Source organism: Macaca nemestrina, chromosome 15 (genome assembly GCF_043159975.1).
Source record: "Macaca nemestrina isolate mMacNem1 chromosome 15, mMacNem.hap1, whole genome shotgun sequence".
In the NCBI taxonomy this organism is placed as follows: Eukaryota; Metazoa; Chordata; class Mammalia; order Primates; family Cercopithecidae; genus Macaca; species Macaca nemestrina.
In genome coordinates, this window is record NC_092139.1 from 111,635,528 (window position 1) to 111,654,444 (window position 18,917).

The 18,917-nt window shown below is 55.5% G+C and overlaps 1 protein-coding gene across 3 annotated transcripts; it reads right to left on the reverse strand.

Annotated features, from left to right (window-relative positions):
- Positions 1–1,812: 1,812 nt before the first annotated feature.
- LOC105464315 (patatin like phospholipase domain containing 5) lies at positions 1,813–14,373 on the reverse strand. 3 transcript variants are annotated; one of them, XM_011712093.2, is made up of 9 exons: positions 14,112–14,373; positions 13,484–13,716; positions 12,355–12,420; positions 11,886–12,095; positions 9,833–9,893; positions 8,532–8,717; positions 6,464–6,596; positions 3,647–3,763; positions 1,813–2,985 (listed from the first exon to the last, which is right to left on the reverse strand). In XM_011712093.2, exons 1-9 carry the CDS (start codon positions 14,302–14,304, stop codon positions 2,895–2,897), a joined length of 1,290 nt encoding a protein of 429 aa, XP_011710395.1. In that variant the 5' UTR covers positions 14,305–14,373; the 3' UTR covers positions 1,813–2,894. The 3 variants fall into 3 exon arrangements, with proteins under 3 accessions (XP_011710395.1, XP_011710397.1, XP_070936809.1); XM_011712095.3 differs by lacking the exon at positions 14,112–14,373 and adding an exon at positions 13,874–14,027; XM_071080708.1 differs by lacking the exons at positions 13,484–13,716; positions 14,112–14,373 and having other exon boundaries at positions 1,832–2,985; positions 11,886–12,072; positions 12,351–12,536.
- Between the last annotated feature and the right edge of the window lie 4,544 nt (positions 14,374–18,917).

The following is an 18,917-nucleotide window of genomic DNA, read 5'->3' on the forward strand; positions in this document are numbered from 1 at the left end:
TTCCGCTCCATAATGTGGGGCTGTGTCAGGAGGATCCTGGTAACAAGTTGGGGATTCTGACCTGGGTCAGTTCCTAGGCTGTCAGCTGGGCCACCTCTAGGCTCCAGGAAGGGCATGACACCAATGGTAGATGATGGCTCTATAAGCAAGGTCAAGCTCATTCATTCTGAGGCTACATTAATAGAGGCAGTGGTCAGGAGGTGGGAGCTGAAAGACAATTTAGAAACAGTACTGGCCATATCACCTCTGGGGCACTGCTGGACTCCATGCTCCCAGAAGGTTGTGAACAAACTCGGGGTGTGGGACTGGAGCTCCCTGAACAGCATCACTGGATTGGCGATGTCCCTGAGGAGTGGTTGTAAGGTGTGAGCTGTTCACTGTGGAGAAGAGTGGCCTCAGAAGATCAATACCCTTTAGCCCCTCTCTCCAGGCAGGCAGAGCAAGCAGAGTCTGTGGATCCAGGGTGCAGAGCTGGGATCCATGGGGAAGCCGCAGGCAGTTGGATTTTAACACCACATGAGCAAATATCCAAGAGTTAAATAAGATAGAAACCAGGGAAGTGCTTAAAAACAATGAAGTCCTGCCAGGGATGCTGGTGAATGGTCTCTGCCATTGTCAAGTTGCCAGCAGATAACTTTGATGCATGAGCCACAAATAATAGAGATCAAAGAGACGTTTTCAGAGCAGAATGTTGTAAGCAATTGAGATATTCAACCATCTGAGCCAGAAACATTTCCCCACACCCTGCTTGGCAACGGAGGGTGATGGAGAGTGAGGTGGGAGGGGCCAACTATCTTTCCCTGGTCTAAGTCACAAAGGAAAGCAATGGAGGCAAAGCACAGGTCAAAGTCCCCACTATGTAAGGAACTGACAAGGGAGGGGTAATCAAGGGAGGCTGAGTTCCTGTGAACATGGAGGCCTGTGTCTGTGACAACGGACAAAGGGCAGGGAGCAAGAATATTCCTAAAGTCCTCTAAATCCTTCACCTGGTGACCCAGGTGGCCAGGTCTCCCCTCTCCACCAGGGGAGGAAATCCCAAACCCAGCTTCTGAGGGTGGAGACAGTGCATAGAGCATCCCAGCTCTGCAGACAGTGGTGTGCGAGCCATGGACCACCTGGCTCCAAGTGGGACAGCCTTTTTCTGAGGCAGGGACAGCGTCCGTGCCTGCCCCCACCCAGGAGACGACCAGAGGGGCAGAGGCCTGCTCAGACCCAGGGGGTCCTGGAGGGAAGGGGATAGCCTCCTGCATGCTCACTGTCTGCCCCTTCCTCCTTTTCCAATTCCACCACAGCCCTGGGTCCTCCTTTCCTCCACTCGCTCCCTTCTCTCACATTTGCTCCCCAAATCCATGCCCCTCGCCACGCCCCGACAGTGCCCTCCTGACCCAGCCCCTGCCTGCCCCACTCCCTCAACACCCACTCACTGTGGGCCCTTCCCTCCTTCAGTCTCACCCCAGAGCCTTTGCACCTGCCATTGCCTCCACCTGCAAAACCCAGCATCTCATCCTCAGTCTCAGCTCAGCTGTCACCTCCTCAGGAAGGCCTTCCTGGGCCACCCGGGCCAATGTTGCTTTCACCCCCACCCTGCCCCACTCTCACCCAATTTTGTTTTCTTCATGGCCCCACTGCTCCTGGAAAAATCTCATATTCACATTTTCCCATTTGCTGTTCAGCGTCTGCTCCCGCACTCCCACCAGAATGTAAGGTTTCTTCAAGGCTGTGTCCCCAGGGCCTATAGCTCACTAAGCATAAGCTGAATAAATGAATGAAAGAATGAATGAGTGGTTCATTGTCTCTTTATTTATTTATTTATTTATTTATTTAGAGACAGGGGCTCCCTTTGTTTCCTGGGCTGGGGTGCAGTGGCGTGATCATGGTTCACTGCAGCCTTGACCTCCTGGGCTCAAATGATCCTGCAACCTCAGCCTCTCAAGTAGCCAGGACTATAGGCATGCACCACCATGCCCAGCTAAGTTTGTATTATTTTTTTTTTAGAAATGGGGTCTCACTATGCTGCCCAGGCTGGTCATTTTCTCTTTAGTTCCCACGTGTATTCCTTTGCTTCCTGTTCTCACTCACGCCTCCATGTCACCAACCTCCCCATCTCCACTGACACTGAGCATTTCCTTAGGGCCTGGCCAGGGGCACAGCATGGGTCCCGCTCTGCCAATGGGAAGAGCAGTGACTCATGGAGAGGCCAGAGGCCTGGTGTCCCTGGCATCCTCTCTGCCTGAGGTAGAGGCACAGCTACGTCACAAACCTGCAGGAATGAGGCTGTAGGGGCAGCAAGGGCCACTGGGCCCAACAGAAGCACACACAGCTGGGATCCTGAAAAGACCCGGACCCCCTTCTCCTCTTCCTCCCACTTCCTGCCAGGGCCTTCCACCCTCTGGACCTGATAGGAAGTCAGAAGTCAAGGTTTCCTCAGTGGGGTAGATCCCGGGGGTCACCCCCAAGGGCCACTACAGGACTGAGAAAGAGTCTGAGGGGGAGCACCCCCACCCCATCATCTCGATTGGCTCCTCTGGTCTCTGACGTGGGCATCAGGCACTTTCCCCGTCTTCTGTGAGGTCCTCCGTGGGCAGCTCCACGGCAGAACAGGAGCCCGTCTCCCCAGCAATGCTGTCCTCCTAGCCCCCCATGGAAATTCTGGAAATAAGACATGTCTCTGTGGCTATCCTCCTTTCTCTCCTTCCTGTAGGGCAGGTGACTTGGGTACACAGTGACCGGGGACATGCTGACAGGCTGCGCCCCAGGGAACTGGCTCCAAGCTGCAGGGTCTCCATGGAGATTGGCAGGGCCTCTTCCTGCTGGGGCAGATGTGGGCACACAGGACAAAGGCCAGAGCAGGAATCAAGGGACACCAATCACTGGGCTGGCCCAGCTCAGCCCCCTCAGGCCTGATGGGTGGGCCTGAGCTCCTCCATATAAGGAGCTATCTGGGGTTGGAGGGGGCTTGTTTCCAGGACGCCAGTGTCCGGAGGGCTGTGGAGGGGAGCAGAAGCCACGGATAAGTGCCTGGGGCTTGGGAAGGGTAGGTGAAACCATGTGGGTGCAGGCGCAGCCATGGTGAGCCCAGGTCACTCTTCCCCCAGACCCTGCTCTGAAGGAGGACCTGTGGCCCTCAATGTGGCTGAGCTGGAATTGTCAGGGAGGTCTTGGGATGGCCACTCCCCAGAGAACTGCCCTGATGTCCTGCTAAACAGATAGCTGTCGAGTGCATGGGGGAGGGCCGCAGGAGACCCCCCAAGTCTAGAGGGCCGGTCAGAGGAGAGGGACCAGGCCAGGCCACACACAGGGCCAGCCTCGTCCGAGGTCACGTGGGGACGTCTGGAACAATGGCAGGAGGACTGGCAGGGAGCTGGTGAAGCTGCAAGAGGCACCTGTCCCATGGGCGGCCCAGTGACTGCCCCCGGCAGGTCATGTGGACTGACCAAGGTGACTGTCATAGAGCGTCTAGCACAGGTCGGGGGCACAGCAGTGACCAACACATGTGCCAACGGCTGCATGAGTAGGCCAGAGGGATGCGGGTAAGCAGGTAGGCAGGCAGATGGCATGGACAGCCTGCCCAGGGTCCAGGGAAGCAGCTGGTGCGTTCCCCCCAGCACAGCCACCCCTCTCCGTCCCTGCCCTCTGCCCACCTCACCTGATGGTCCCAAGGAGCTGGGCCTTGGTCCTGGAGAAAACCTCAAGGGCCACGCTCCTCAGCAGGCCCTGCATCCACCACAAGTCCGCCGGCACATCGGGCAGCCACGCCACCAACCTGGAGGAAGGGGCAGGTCAGCTTTGCCCAGGTGAGCCTGGGGTGTGGCCCCACCGAGCCCACCCTCCCCACAGACCAGAGCCAGGGGTCCCTGCACCTGAGGGCTGCCCAGGTTGGGGGAAGAAGTGTCAGCAGTGTCGACCACTGTTGCAGAGCCAGTCAGAGCCACAGGGGCACCTGCAGGGTTGGAATGATCCGAAATGGACTCTGAACTTGGCAGAGGTGGCCAGGCCTTAGGGTCCTTGACTCCCGAGGAAACAAGTGGGAAGCACAGGTAGGGAGAGAGTGGGCCTTTGGGGTCAGGCTGGCTTGAGGGTACAGCCCAGCTTCCCTGCCCATCAGCTGGGTAACCTGCACAGGTCAGGGAACCTGTCTGGGCCTCCGTTTCTTCACCTGTCAAATTAGGACAGTCACCTCACCCGTAGTTCCTAATGTCCTCCTTATCTCCATCCATTTCTCTCTCTTCTCTCCAGGCCAGCCCCTGCCCTCCCCACCCCAAACCCCTTTGTCCACTCTCCTCTCAGAAGCTGCTGGCCCTCCAAAAACACAGCTGACAGAGCCCCCTTTTGCTCAAGATGTCCCCGTGGGTCCCCACCGCCTCCATGATGGAGCCAGCCCCAGATTCAGGGTCCTCGGAACTGCGTCTTATCCCAGCACAGAGGGGAGAGAGCATGAGTCTGTCTGCAGGGCCACAGTCCTATAGGGCCAGGCCTGAGAAAGCTCTGGCCAGGCACCTCAGACACTGGCCACTGCAGGGCCCCAACCTGCACCACAGCACCCTTGGAGGGGCCCCTACACCAGAGTTCAAACTAGGCATGCAGTCCAGAGAGGGTGGTGTGATGGCAAGATATAAGCCGGACTGTCACCTCCCTTGTTCTGTACCACCTGCCTCTATTAATGCAACCTACGTTGTTGAACATATGTATTGTGAAAAATACCAAGAGTGAACTTCTCTGTAGTCTGGGCAGGCTCCCCTTTGGGGATCACACAATGAATTTGTTTTTAACTGAAAAGGTTGGACTTTACATTTATACTTTTGGATTTCAACTCGTGGTTTCTGTAAACAGCTCAGCGTAAGGAGAATCTGTCGGTAGAAAGCTCTCTCCTGGCTTTGGCCCACTGGCAATTTAAACAGCAGGACTGACCCATGCATTAACTCAACATTGAGCAGGACAGACACCTGTGGCTCACCGTCACAGACCTTCTTCCGGAGAAGAGAGAATTTTAAACACTACACATCTCCCCATGCCACCTCCCTGCTCAAACCCTTCCCAGCCTTTCCACCACTCTCTGGACAAAGACTAGCTAAGCTGGCTGCAGAGCTCTGTGCACCTGCCCCACCAGCCTCCTCTGCCTGGTCTTCTATGGCAGTAAAGCCGAGGCTCCAGCTTTACTGGCCTTCCTTCCTGCTCCTCGAACAGGCCTTTCTACCTCCTGCCCCTGGACCTTTGCACATGCTGTTCCATCTGCCTAGAACATTCTCCTTGTCCTCTTTGCCTGGTGGACGCTGACTCATCCTTCAGAGTATAGCCTGAGTCATCTCCTCCGGGCAGCCTTCCCTGGCCAGAGAGTCCCTAGATTGAGCTGTGCAGTTGGAAGCTAGTGTAGGCCTCTCCCAGGGAACCTCTAGGTGGAGCTGTAGTTACAGGGGAGTGTGTGATAATTTGTAGGTCGGGAGCTCTACCAGGCCAGGAGCTGGGTCTGGGTCAGGGCTGCTTCCATGGCCCACAGCCAGGCCTTGGCCCCTGAGAGATCCTCAGCAACTGCTGGTGGAATGAATGAACAACTGACACAGAGGGACACATTAACCAGCAAGTTAGAATGTTACTGAGGGCCTAACCACAGCTGGCCTGACTTGGAAGGGGCTCGTTCTACAGAAAAGGAACCTGTAGTGGTGGGCTCATGCCTGTCATCCCAGCACTCTGGGAGGCCGAGGCGGGCAGATTGCCTGAGCTCAGGAGTTCGTGACCAGCCCGCACAACAAGGTGAAATCCTGTCTCTACTAAAATACAAAAAAATTAGCCGAGCGTGGCGGTGTGCGCCTGTGGTCCCAGCTACTTAGGAGGCTGAGGCAGGAGAACTGCTTGAACCCGGGAGGCAGAGGTTGCAATGAGCCGACATCACGCCACTGCACTCCAACCTGGGCAATAGAGTAAGATTCCGTCAAAAAAAAAAAAAAAAAAGAAAGAAAGAAAAGAAAGAAAGAAAGAAAGAAAGAAAGAAAGAAAGAAAGAAAGAAAGAAAGAAAGAAAGAAAGAAAGAAAGAAAGAAAGAAAAGAAAAATGAGAAGAGAAGAGAAGAGAAATCTGTAGCCCAGAAAGGTCAAGAGACTCGGGCCCAGCCACACAACCAGCCTAAGACTGAAGAGACCCAGCCCCAGCCACAAAGCCAACCTGAGATTCTGATGGGTGGAGCAATGGTCAGAGGTCACGGAGACAGTGTAGGGTCCAGGGGGAAGACCAGGAGGACTCCAGCTTCCAATCGTACCCACCATGCCCCTTCCCCACCAGTCTCGTTTTGCAGAGGAGATCACAGAGGCTGTGAGTCATTCAGCCAACACCACACAGTGTGGAGACAGCAGCCGGGCTCCCCCCACCCCGCCCAGCCCTGCCCACCCAGTGTGCCAGCTGCCCCTCCTGCCATGGGCACCAGTCTCCGCCACAAGCCAGGCCCTTCCCAGGCCCCCTGGCTGAGCCTTACCTTCTGCTGCGGAAGTAGACGTACTCAAAGGGCAGCGTGCAGGGTAGCAACATGTACGTCAGCACCTGTCCAGGCCCCGAGCGCCAGAAGCGGGCCCATGGGCTGGGGTCCCTCGTACATGCTTTCTTCAGTGCTGCAAGAGAAGCCCCAGCATGGCCCTGCCCACCTGGAGTCTGTGGACCGGCAGCCTGAGCGCCCCCATCTCACACAGTAAGAGACTGCACCCCCTCCACCTTCTGCAGATGAAGAAACAACACGGAGCCACCCCGCACCACGGGCCAGCAGGTAGCTATGCACTTTCATTGTCATGAGACAAGTGGTGTATGCCCTCTCATAGATGAAGAGACTGAGGTTCAGAGTGGAGAAGTGACTTGCCTAAGGACCATCAACAGGAAGTGGCAGGGCCAGGATGGACTTGAGGACTCTCAGGCTCCTGAGCTCTTTCTACCTCTCCTGCCCCTCTGGAAAGTCTGTGGCCTGCCAGGCTGGGACAGATGCTCTCACCACAGTCTCTCAATAACAGTAACACAACAGTGTTATTAATAACCACAGCCACAGCTGTGACCGCAGCAACCGTTTCTTTGGTCCTCTATTCACTGACCTGACCAGAGTTGAAGGGACCAGCATCTGGGCTGGAACGGAGCCAGAGCCCAAACCCCAGCTTCCAGACATAGCCCAGGCCACAGCTCTGGCCACCACGTCCACTCTGGCTGCTGCCCTCTGGAGACGGGGCATTTGAAGATTCACAGGTAGCACAGGCCAGACACCCTGCTCCACATCCACCTGTCCTAGGACGAGTCCTAGCTTCCTTCTCTGTAAACTGGGGGTCCCGGCAGGACGTTCCTCCCTGGGCAGGCAGGTGAGGATTAGAGACGAGATTCACAATTCCCTCCCCAGCTGGGGAGGGCGCAGCACCCAGGAGTTGGTGCTCCACCCAAGGCAGCTCTCTGGTGCCCCCGTGTGGCTGCAGGGACACTGCCGGGTTCCACAATCCCAAGCTTGGACCTCAGGGGCTGGGCACAGGTCCACGCCCTTTTCTGCATATCCTTGTGTGGTCTCCCGGCATGAAAAGGGGCCCCCTCCTCGTCCCCTTGCCACCCCACTCTCCCTGATCTGGCCTCGACCACCATCACTCTCCTCCCAGCCTCCCACCCCTTCAGCCTCTTTGGGTCCACCACCCCCTCCCGTCCACCTCATTCCCTTCTCCCACAGCTTTCGAGGACACCTGCCCACCCTGCCAGCCTCCCAAGCTCACCTCTGCTGCCTGCCACTCATGCTGCAGCCACAGGGACCTCCTGGCTCTCCCTCACCAACCCCAGGACCTTTGTGTGTGCCAGGCCCTCTCCCCGATGCTCTTTTGCCTCTTGGCCTGGCCAACGTCTCCTTTCCAGTTTCACTCAGATGCTGCTCAAACTCACCCCCCGCCATCATTACATGTGCCTGTAGGACCCTCTACTTTCCTGTTGTTGCAGTTGTGACATTTAGTCAGAGCAGGAGAGTAGACTAAGTGGTTCTGAGTAGAACCCCTGGTTCTGCCATTTGCTACTGTGTGACCTTGGGCAAGTCGCTTAACTTCTCTGTGCTATGGTTTCCTCGTCTTTACAATGAGGACAGTTCTGTACTATCCTCAGATGGTTGTTGGAAGGATGAACTGAGTTCATTTCCATCTGGAGAATCCAAAACCCTCTGTGTGTGCCTCTCCTATGTCTGTCGACACTCCTGCCCTTTCCGGGGCAGTGGGCAAAGACCTGGCTTTTGCAGGCACAGGCTTGGGTTCAAATCCCCTAGCTGCAGGCTCTGAGCCCTTGATGAGTCCCTTCCTTTCTCTGAGGTTTGGTTTCCTCATCAGTGAAGTGGGTACGAATAATGCTTAGGCCCAGGGTTGTAGGAAGGAATGAATGATGCCACATGTAAAAAGCCCATAGTACCACACCTGGCATTTAGTAGGTGCTCAGTAAATGAGTCCTGTCCTCTTCCAGACCACGAGTGCCTTCAAGGCAGGGTTCCTGAACCTGGTCCCCTGAGTGCAGGGCCCTGGTAGGTAAGCAAATGCAGGAAGAGTCCCTACCAGCCTCCAGCTCTGGCGAGAGCTGCTCAAAGTTGGGTATGTCCTTGACTTGCACGTGGGGCACTTGCCAGTTGAGAGACAGGCCGCTCTTCGGGCATTGGTCACAGCCAGCATCCCAGTTTCCATCAGCCGGGGCTGGGGGTTCCTTAGACACCAGTGTCCATAGCACCGGCTCCTTGGTGAGTCCTAGATCAGGGAAGGGAGAGGATAAGTCAGGCATCTGAGCCTCCCCAAGGCGCCCCATGCTGCCCACATCCCTCAGTGCCCAAACCCCGTTCTGGGGATCCACTGTGCTGGGGGATGGATGCATGGCTTATTCCGGATGACTCCCTTCTGCCTTCCCCTGGCCCTGCTCTGCCCTACTCCCTGCCCACTTTCAAGTGGCTCATCAGAGCCCAGACCCCAAAGACACAATCCAGAGTTCCAATTCTGGCTCCACCACCTGCAAGCTATGTGACCCAATGCCTTTTGCCTCAGTTTTCTTCTCTGTAAAAAAGGAAAAGTAAGACCTGCCTTATATGATTGCCTGAGAATTAAACAAGATAAATACATAAAGCTTAAGCTCACATCTGGGCACATATAAAGCGCTCAGCAAATGCTTCCTGATTGTGTGTTTTTGGTTGCAACATAGGACTTGAGCACATGAGTTCGGGAGACGGGCAGCCTGCATCTGAACGTCTACTCCGCTAGTTTGAAGAGCACTGTCCTGTGGATGATGTTCAGACTCTCCAGCCCAGACCTCTCTGGCACACCCACTGCCCCATGAACACACACACACACACACACACACACACACACACACCTCCTGCCATATTGAGTTACGTGCCCTCAAGGTGCCTGCCTCTGTCCCTTCTCTCTTGTTTTTCCCTCTGCCTAGAATGCCCTCTTCTTTTGCTGGAATCTTCATCTTTGCCGGTGTCTTCATAATGAACTAGTCAAAACCAGCTTATCTGTCACTGCCTCCAGGAAGCCCTCCTTACCTACCCTCAACCCCCAGACTGAGTCCAGTGCCTCCTCTGGACTCCCACAGCCTTGATCATCCCACCATCCTTGCCCCCATCTCCCTGGGTTGTCTCTCTCTGGGTCTGTCCCCCTGCACCAGGCTGCGGGCTGCTCAACAGTGGAACTTGTATGTGATTCTTCTCTGAGTCCCCAATACTCAGCTCAGGTCCAGCACAGAGCAGATGCTGAGGACAAGAGTGAGTGAGCCCAGGTCCCTAGCAGCTCAAAGGCCCAAGAGGCAGGGTCCACCTGGCACCATGTGGGACACGATCCCCAGCCACTGTGGGACTGCCACCTACCACGTCTCTCCAGGAACCTCAGGGCATCCAGGTAGCCTTGTCTGCAGTTGTCGGCCACCACCTGCCAACACACAGGGCAAGGGTGGGATGGGCAAGGCCTGGACCTGCCCCTTGAGCAGATGTCACAGGCCAGGGACTTATCTTTAACTGGAGATAGTCCCAGCCCAGCCTATTCTCCCCAAGTGACCATTCAGCTGGGCTCAGGGACCCCTGTGGACCAGCACTGGGCAGGAGGGGCCAGAAGCCTGCAGATAGATCTAGTTCTGTCCCTGCAGGCCCATTGCATCTCCCCTCTGAGACGCCCTGGCTGCTCTTGCCCCAGTCTTTCCCCTCTCTTGCCTCAGTTTCTGCCTCTGGAAAACGGGATAACAAGGCCTGGGATGGCTGGGACTTTGGCTTCTTGTAGGGCAGTGGATGGGGGTTCCCTTTGCTCCTTTGATGTTCACTTCCAGGACAAGACTGAGGTGGGCTGAGGAACCAGGAGCCCCACCTGCCTGTCTGATTAAAGCCCCACTGGTGGCAAAGGGTGCTGTCCCCCTCACGTCCTTGCTGTGAGACTTTAGCATGGCAGTGCTAACTCTCTGAGTGCCTCAGCTTCCTTATCTAGAAAATGCAGCTGGGGGGGCCGGGCGCGGTGGCTCAAGCCTGTAATCCCAGCACTTTGGGAGGCCGAGACGGGCGGATCACGAGGTCAGGAGTTCGAGACCATCCTGGCTAACACGGTGAAACCCCGTCTCTACTAAAAAATACAAAAAACTAGCCGGGCGAGGTGGCGGGCGCCTGTAGTCCCGGCTACTCGGGAGGCTGAGGCAGGAGAATGGCGTAAAAACCCGGGAGGCAGAGCTTGCAGTGAGCTGAGATCCGGCCACTGCACTCCAGCCTGGGCGACACAGCGAGACTCCGTCTCAAAAAAAAAAAAAAAAAAAAGAAAATGCAGCTGGGGTTTCCTGCCCACCCAGGGGTGTGGGGAATACCAGAGTAAATGAACATGACCTTGTCTCGTGACTTAGAAAGCACTACACAAACCTGAGAGGTAGAAGGGACAGGGAAGAGCCAGGATGTGGTTGGGGCAGAGGAGTGTGTGTGTATATGTGTGTGTGTGTGTTTGTGTGTGTGTGTGTGTGTGTGTGTGTGTGTTTCTTTCTTTCTTTTTTTGTTTTTTTTTTTTTGTTTGTTTTTGAGATGGAGTCTCACTCTGTCACCCAGGCTATAGTGTAATGGCACGATCTCGGCTCACTGCAACCTCCACCTCCCAGGTTCAAGCAATTGTCCTGCTTCAGCTTCCTGAGTAGCTGGAATTACAGGCATGCGCCACCACGCCCAGCTAATTTTTGTATTTTTAGTAGAGATGGAGTTTCACCATGTTGGCCAGGCTGGTCTCAAACTCTTGACCTTAAGTGATCTGAGAGCCTCGGCCTCCCAAAGTGCTGGGATTATAGGCGTTGAGCCACCGCGCCCGGCCAGGAGGAGTGTATTTCAATAGTTGTCAAATTATCTATTTTCCAGGAATACCAAGGGGTAAAAATCCTTCCTTTGTTTTTTTCTTTGCATTTGTGCCTTGCCTCCACAGTGGTTGGTCAATTTGGCCACAGTCAAGGACAGTGGTCAAGAGCATGGGCCTGAGCCAACTGAAGGTCGAATCCTGGTTTTGCTGCTTCCAGGCTGTGTGACTTTGAACAAGTTGCTTAACCTCTCTCAGCCATAGTATCCTCCCCTGAGAAATGGAAATGATAACGGCACCTGCCTACAGACCCTGGCCCAGAGGAGCACAGGCAAAGGCCCTGCTCAAAGGCCAGCTCAGCAGAGTTGGCACGAGTGTGTCCCATTGACCTGGGGCCAGTCCTCACTCATCACTCATCGCTCAGTGCGGCAAAAACAGTAAAGACACGACTGAACCCCATTAGGATTCAGGTGTTTGGCTTTGAGACTGGGGACATACGTTGTAACTGCCTTGAGGCTCAGGGGGCAGTGTGGGTTAGGAGCACACAAAGTCTGACTCACGGGACCCTTGACCATGGCCAAGCCTCTAACACCATCACGGGGCCAGACCTACCTCGAGGCTGGGGGGTATGAGGCTTACGAACCCCAGGAAGAAGTTCTTGGTGGAGATTTGGAAGCTGGCGTTGAAGGCATTCAGCTCATGCAGGTTGGGGGAGGTGCTCTGGGGGCAGATGTCCACTGTCCCATGGAAGGGGGACACCGTGATGGTGGAGGGGCAGTCCGCAAAGGGCAAGTTGTTGCTCAGAGCCCCATCGATGTAGCGCTGCAATTTGTGGGGGGCAGGTGGGTGGTGCTGCCCTCTCAGAGGGCCTCCCACACTGGCTGCAGCCGGTGACCCTCCAGCTGTCCCCGAGTCACAGGGCCACTCCAGCCCAGGAGGCTGAACGCCCCCTAGGAGCAGGGGGAGGGCCTGGCACACAGTAAGTGCTCAGGGAGCGCTGGTTTCCTCCACCCGAACACCTCCCCACAGTGTGCACCCCAGGCTGCCCAGAGCACAGAGCAGGGTTCCAAAGTGCACTCACCTCCCCTCTGAACTCGGGGGGGATCACCCCGCAGTAGAAAGGGAAGTATAAGGTGCAGACCAAGGCCTAGGAAGAGAAGAGTCAGCGGGAACACAACCGTACATGGTCCTTGCATTCAGAACCTCCCCTGTGCACGGTTTCTAATCCCAACAGCCTGCAAAGGAGGTGTCATCAGTCCCACGTCCAGATGAGGGAGCTGAGGCGTCACCTCCCAGCCAAGCTCTCCAAGGGAAGCAGGGATTGGAGCACCTCTGTCTCGACACCCACCTCCTCTTTCTGTGGGTGTGCAGGGAAGGAGGTCAGGTGCGAGCTCCTGAGGAAGCCAGATGGGGACCCCAAAGAGTGGCCCAGAATCCTTGCCTGTGTAGCAGTTGGGATGGGACCTGGCACATAGTAGGTGCTCAGTACACATTAGCTGCCGTCACTGTTATCAATCTGTGGGACAAAACTGTCACCTGCATCTCCCTCTGGTCAGAGCCAGATGGGTTCTGCACCTCCCAGACAGAGTTGGGATGCTTCCAAGGCTTCCATGAGACAAAGTCCTATATTCAAAAGTTTGCAAGCTCTAGGTTGGTGGTTCTCAACTAGGAGTGACTTTCTCCCCCACAGGACACTAACAATGTCAGAGACATTTTTGGTTGCCACACTGTGCCTGCACTTGAGCGTGCACACTTTTGGCAAATGTCAATACTGTCAGGGTCTATGTGAAGCCTCCTTTTTAGACATCCGATTCATCCTATTCCATTTCAATACTGGATTGTTCCTGACCTCCTTACATGGAGATGAGTTCATTATTGATACCACCTGCCCCCCCCGACCAATGAGCATAGAAGCCCCAGGGAGGCAAGAGTTTCTGTCTGTTTTGCTCCCTGTTACAGCCACAGTGCCTAGAACAGTGACTGGCCCCAGCCAGACTCTTCTGTGTGCAGCAACCTGGGAGGTCTCCAGACCCACCCTGCCGACCCTCTCTGGGCCTCAGTTTCCTCAGCTACAAACAGGTCCGCCCTCCCTCCCTCCTTCCGCCCCTGCAGAAACGTCTGCCGGGGAAGTACCTGGATGTCACTCTGGACTAGATGGAGCCCGCCCGCCTGCCGCCCACCAGCCAGGCCTTGGGTCCCGCCCAGCCCACCTGGATGAGCTCATCGCGGGTGGCGAAGTCAGTGGCCAGGAAGTTGCGGCCGTCGGGCCAGCGGGTGAGCGAGATGCCCAGACGCTGGGAGGCCAGGACGTGGGCGTCGGGGGGCAGAGTGTCCTGCAGCTGCCGCTTGATGTGCTCGATGGGCGCGTAGGCCGGATGCAGGATGCTTAGGCTCAGCCGCTCCACCTGCTTAACCATGCCCAGGAGGTGAGAGCAGCAGAAGTCTGCAGGGGGTGCAGGGAAAGGGAGACCTCAGCGCCCAGGGGTCCTGCGAGCCCCTCCACAGCCCCACACCCCCTCCTAGGTGCAATGGGAGAGGGGTTCTCCCCACTCCAGCTCAGAATTTCTGGGCTCGGCCCCGGATTCAAATGATCCGTTCACCTTTTCACTTTTTGCCCCAGCCGACCTGGAAAACTGAGTTTCTGGCTCAGAGCCACGATCCCTCCTCTGCAAATGGGGGTCACCTAGTCCCCAGCCCTGGGATTTCTCATGGGATTAAATGGGGCCGTGCCAAGGGTAGAGGGCGCAGAGCACAGCGCCAGGCGCCGGCGTCTCTGGGCTCAAATCGCTTCCGTTAAGGTGTCCCCGCCCCTTTTCGCCCCCGCAGTCCGGGACTCACCGACCGACTTGCCGCAGACGAGGCTGACTGCGTTGAGCGCCCCAGACGAGGAACCGTAGATGCGGCGGGCGCCCTGGAGGAGGCGCGGGGCGCGCTGGCGCAGGCACTCGGTGGCGCCCACGTGGTAGAGACCCAGGTAGCCGGCGCCGGCGAAGGACAGGTTCCAGCTGCCCTCCTCCTCTAAGAAGCCCATGGCAGGTGGACCGGGCGGGATGATCCGAACGAGGAAGGGTCACTCCGTGACCGGGGATGGGGCCGGGATGCAGCCCTAGACGGGGCTGGGTCCAAATGTGGGCTCTGGAGGGAGGCGGGCTGGGGCTGGTGCTCCCTGCGCCACCCCCGGGTTGCGTCACCTGAGCCCCAGCCAATGAAGTCCCCGGGTCGCGATCAGCCCCCACTCCAGGTGTGCGCCAGTTGTGCCCCAGAAGTGCCCGCGCGCTGTGTATGCGCTGGCGCTGCCCCCAGGCGCCCGCCCAGGATGCGCAACGGGTCGTAGATTTCTGAGTGACACGGCAGGGGAGTGGGACCAAATCTTGCCTGATCTCTGGTAGTCTGGGCAGATGTTATTCCAGTCCTCATTAGGCAAATGAGACAACTGAGGCGCAGCCCAGCATGGTGACAGCCAGGAAGTGGCAGAGTCGGACCCAGGACATCTGGTCTTTGGGGTCAAACCAGGCTTAAGTCTGCAGCTGTGCTGGTTCCAGGGAGGGACCTGGGGGAAAGCGAGGTCTTGGGGCCAGCCCCAGCTTCCATCGATGTGGGTTTTCCCAGCCTCCTCCCTCTCTCCGGGCAGCACTTTTTCAGCCCAATGTGAGGAGACTTGGATGTGAGGACCTACAGAGGCCTTTCTGCTCTCATGGAACCCTGCACCTCCAAACCTCAAACACAGAGTCACCAGCAACTGTCCAGCGCTAGGGTGGGCCCTCCAGCAGAGACAGTGGGATCCTGGCTGGCAGCAGCCACCCAGTCCCCCAAGTGTGTGAGTAGGGACCAGTGTACTGGCCTGTGGCAGGGGGTGGATTCTGAATGCTGGAGAGGCCAAGGCACTCCTGCAGCCAGAAAGAGCCTCTGAGAGAACTCATCCACAACTCTGTCACCTGGACAGTTGTTCTGGAAATCAAGCGGGGCAGCAGATGAAATTAAGTACCCACAAGAAACCCTCCAACAGATCCACAAGGGTGACCCAGAAGAGACGGCTGATGGTGGTAATGCCAGGGTGGTGGTCATAGACGACCCCCGCGAGGGGAATGGGTGAGGGAAACACAGTGGGGCCTTCCACAGACCGTCAGAGGGTCTGGGACTTGGAGAAAGATTAGAGATGTTACTGTGCTGTCTTTGGAGACAGAGAAGGGGCCACATACCAGGGAACACGAAATGTCTCTAAAAGGCAAGGAAATGGGTTCTCCCCCTGAGCCTCCGGAAGGAACGCAGTTCTGCTGACACTCGCTGATTTTAGCCCAGTGAAACCCATTTTGGGCTTCTGACCTCCCAAACTGTAAGATAACAAATGTGTGTTGTTCTAAGCCACTAAATTTGTGGTAATTTGTTACCGCAGCAATATGGAATTAATAAACACGACCTCTGTAGTAGTCTTGACAAAAATCCATAACCAAATATAATTATGAGGGAATATAAATGTAAATTAGGGGACATTCTACCCAGTAACTTGCCTGTCTGTACTCTCCAAAAAATAAAAAGTTAAGATCATGAAAGACAAAGTAAGGCAGATTAAAGGAGACTGAAGAGACACCACAACGTAATGGAATACACGTGCTATATTCAACCCCAGCTGGGGATGGCAGGGGTGGTGAAGAGAACAAGCCACAAATAACATTATTGGGACAATTGGCAAAATTGAAATATGAGCTGTGAATTAAATTATAGTGCTGCATCCGGCCAGACGTGGTGGCTCACACTTGTAATCCCAGCACTTTGGGAGTCCAAGGCAGGCGGATCCCTTGAGGCCAGGAGTTCAAGACCAGCCGGAGCCATGCAGTGAGACTCTGTCTCAAAAAAAAAAAAAAAAGAAAGAAAAAGTACTGTGATTATGTAAGAAAAAGCCCTCACTCTTAGGAAATACACTGATCCATTGAGGAGCGAAGAGGCATGATATCTGCAAACTCGTCACAAATAATTAAGAAAAAAAAATCTTTGTATCTATATGTGTACATCTACAGGGAGAAAGCAAATATGGCAAAATGGTAATGATTGGAGAATGTGGGCAAAGGGATTATGAGTATTTGTTTGCTTGTTGTTTGTTTGTTTTGCACCATTCTTGCAACTTCTCAGCAAGTGTGAAATTATATCCAAATGAAAGAGAAAAAGGGAAAGAAAGGGCAGGACCGACCCCTGGGAAAATCTGACTGACCCACATTGACAGATAGGAAAAGAAGGAGATGCTGAAACAGGATCCATAGATGGTGATACAAGATGTCAGAGGAAAAACCAGAGCAGGAGGGGAGAGAAGAGGGACCCTGCTGAAGGTGGGACCCAGATCTCTTTATTTTTTATTTTTGAGATGGAGTCTTGCTTTGTTGCCCAGGCTGGAGTACAATGGCGTGATCACTGCAACCTCTGCTTCCCGGGTTCAAGCGATTCTCCTGCCTCAGCCTCCTGAGTAGCTGGGACCACAGGCGCATACCACCATGTCCGGCTAATTTTGTATTTTCAGTAGAGATGGGATTTCACCATGTTGGCCAGGCTGGTCTCGAACTCCTGACCTCAGGTGATCCACCTGCCTCAGCCTCCCAAAGTGCTGGGATTATAGGCATGAGTCACTGCGCCTGGCCTGGGGCCGGGATCTTTAAGAGCCCAGCAGGCCAGGTCGCCTTGGCCATCAGCGAGGAGGACCACCAGTGTGGTGGGGAGCAGCGGAGGAGGACAGTTATCTGGAAATCTTTGTTTCTGGGGAGAGGCTGTGGTTTAAACACATAAGGAGGTCAACAAGTCACATGGCCCAGGCCTTCAGAGAAGAAAGAGGAAGGAGAGGAAGAGCAGGAGAAAGAAGAGGTGGTTGGCATAGCCTAGACCTTGGTAGCAGGCAAACCTGCTCCTTATTGACCTATAGCTCCTCTCTGTATCCTGGTGGGTGCACCTGGCTTCTAACGCACCAGGATTTAATCTCTACCCTGGACCCCAGACTCCAGAGTACGTGGATCCTGGACTCTGCCAGGAGACCTGGGGCAAGTCACTACCTTGGTCTGGGTTCTGGTTCCCCCACCTGTAAGTCAGGGAAATTGAACTACGTCAGCCCATACCAACCATTTCGAGAATGCCCCAGGGGTGCCATTTGACAGTGGTCATGTTGACATCCATTGACTGAGAAACTCCTGACTGACTAAGAGCTGCTGTGAATTCAGGAACACTTGGGAAATGGTAAGCAATTGATCGGTCACAAGTACTAGAAAAAAAAAATTTACCCCTGTGTGCACAAAGCATGCTATTGACCTAGAACGCAGACTCTCCTCTGCATATCCGGTGCCCAGTACGGAGCCTGGTGCACCATAGGGTTTGTGAAAGGAGTAAATTGTCCAGATTAACACCAGAGAAAGCAGGCAGGCTGTGGGTCTTTGGAGGTGGAGGGGTGCCTCCCTGCTGATTCGTCTCCATGGGAGGTAGGCACTGGAATTGGAGCACACCCAAGACCCACCCCCATTAGCCAAGAAGAAAAATTTCCTGTGGAATGTTGACCAAAAGGCTGGGACCGCCGGCTCAGAGGCTTTGCCCGTGAGACAGCCGGAGTGGACTTATTCTTGACAAATGGAGTTTGAGGGACAAGCGGGTCCCTCCCTTGGAGGGAGAGACATTCAGCTGGAGCCTTGTGGGCTGTGACACTGAGCTGCCATTCAGGGACCTGCCAGTCTGTGGGGGAAGCCCAGGCTGACCCTGGAGCCAGTCTTTTCCCTACATTATGCCCCCTTGAGTGGGACCCCAGACCTTCCCTCACTGCCCTCATCCCTGAAAGGGCACCCAGGCTGCAGGAATTCTGAGGAGGGTGATCACTGGAGGCAGGTCAGGGAAAGTGGCCTGGAGGAGGAGTTTAGGCAGGGCCTTGAAGGGAGGAATTGAGGAGGCAGAGATTGGAGGAGGGTATTTGAAAGCCAAGGCATAGAGGTGGGAATGTGCCAGGCATGCCCAGGATTCTATAGGGGACCCATGGGATTAGCATGGAGTCTGCAAAGGAGGGGGATTCCAGACGAGGGGCAGCATAGAGCCCTGGGAAAGCCCTGGAGGGCGCAAGTGTGATAGACAGTGTCTGTCTCTGTGCCCTGCCGGGTGACTGGTCCCATGCAGGCAGGTGCCCACTCAGTTCCCACTGAATACGCTGCAGGCAGATCTGGGCACGGGGGCAACCTAGGACCCAGGAAAAGGGAAGCCACCGAGGTTGGGCACGTCCTCGTCCTGACCCCGCGCTGTCACTCAAGTCTTCTCTCCACCTCTCTCCCTGGATGAGGCGGCTCCTAAGCCTTCCCGCAGGCCCCAGCGCGTCTCCCCATGTCTCTGCCCCATGACTACATACCTTCAGCCTTACCATGGAAGCTCCCACCTGGATTGTTCCCTCACCTGTAGCAACCATCCCCACGCTCCAGCCAGCATCACTGCGCCTTGCCCTGGCTCACCCGCTCTCCAAGCCTCACCTACCACTACAGCCTCTGCTTGAACATCCCACCTCCTCCCCGCTCCCCTTACCAATCAATTGGAAAGTGTTTTAAAAACCGTGGAGCCCCAAGCACTTGGGTTTGTAGTGATTAGGGCTGTCTGGGATCCAATTCTGGCTCCAGTATGTCTTGGCTGGTGACCCTGGAT

What these genes read in the sequence shown, in the direction of transcription:
- LOC105464315 (XM_011712093.2), bottom strand. Translation starts at nt 14,304, where the DNA reads ATGGGCTTCTTAGAGGAGGAGGGCAGCTGGAACCTGTCCTTCGCCGGC. An exon ending in TCATACCCCCCAGCCTCGAG is followed by an intron (nt 9,894 to 11,885) that starts GTAGGTCTGGCC and finishes GTGTGTTGGCAG; the next exon opens with GTGGTGGCCGACAACTGCAG. An exon ending in GAGGTTCCTGGAGAGACGTG is followed by an intron (nt 8,718 to 9,832) that starts GTAGGTGGCAGT and finishes TCCCTGATCTAG; the next exon opens with GACTCACCAAGGAGCCGGTG.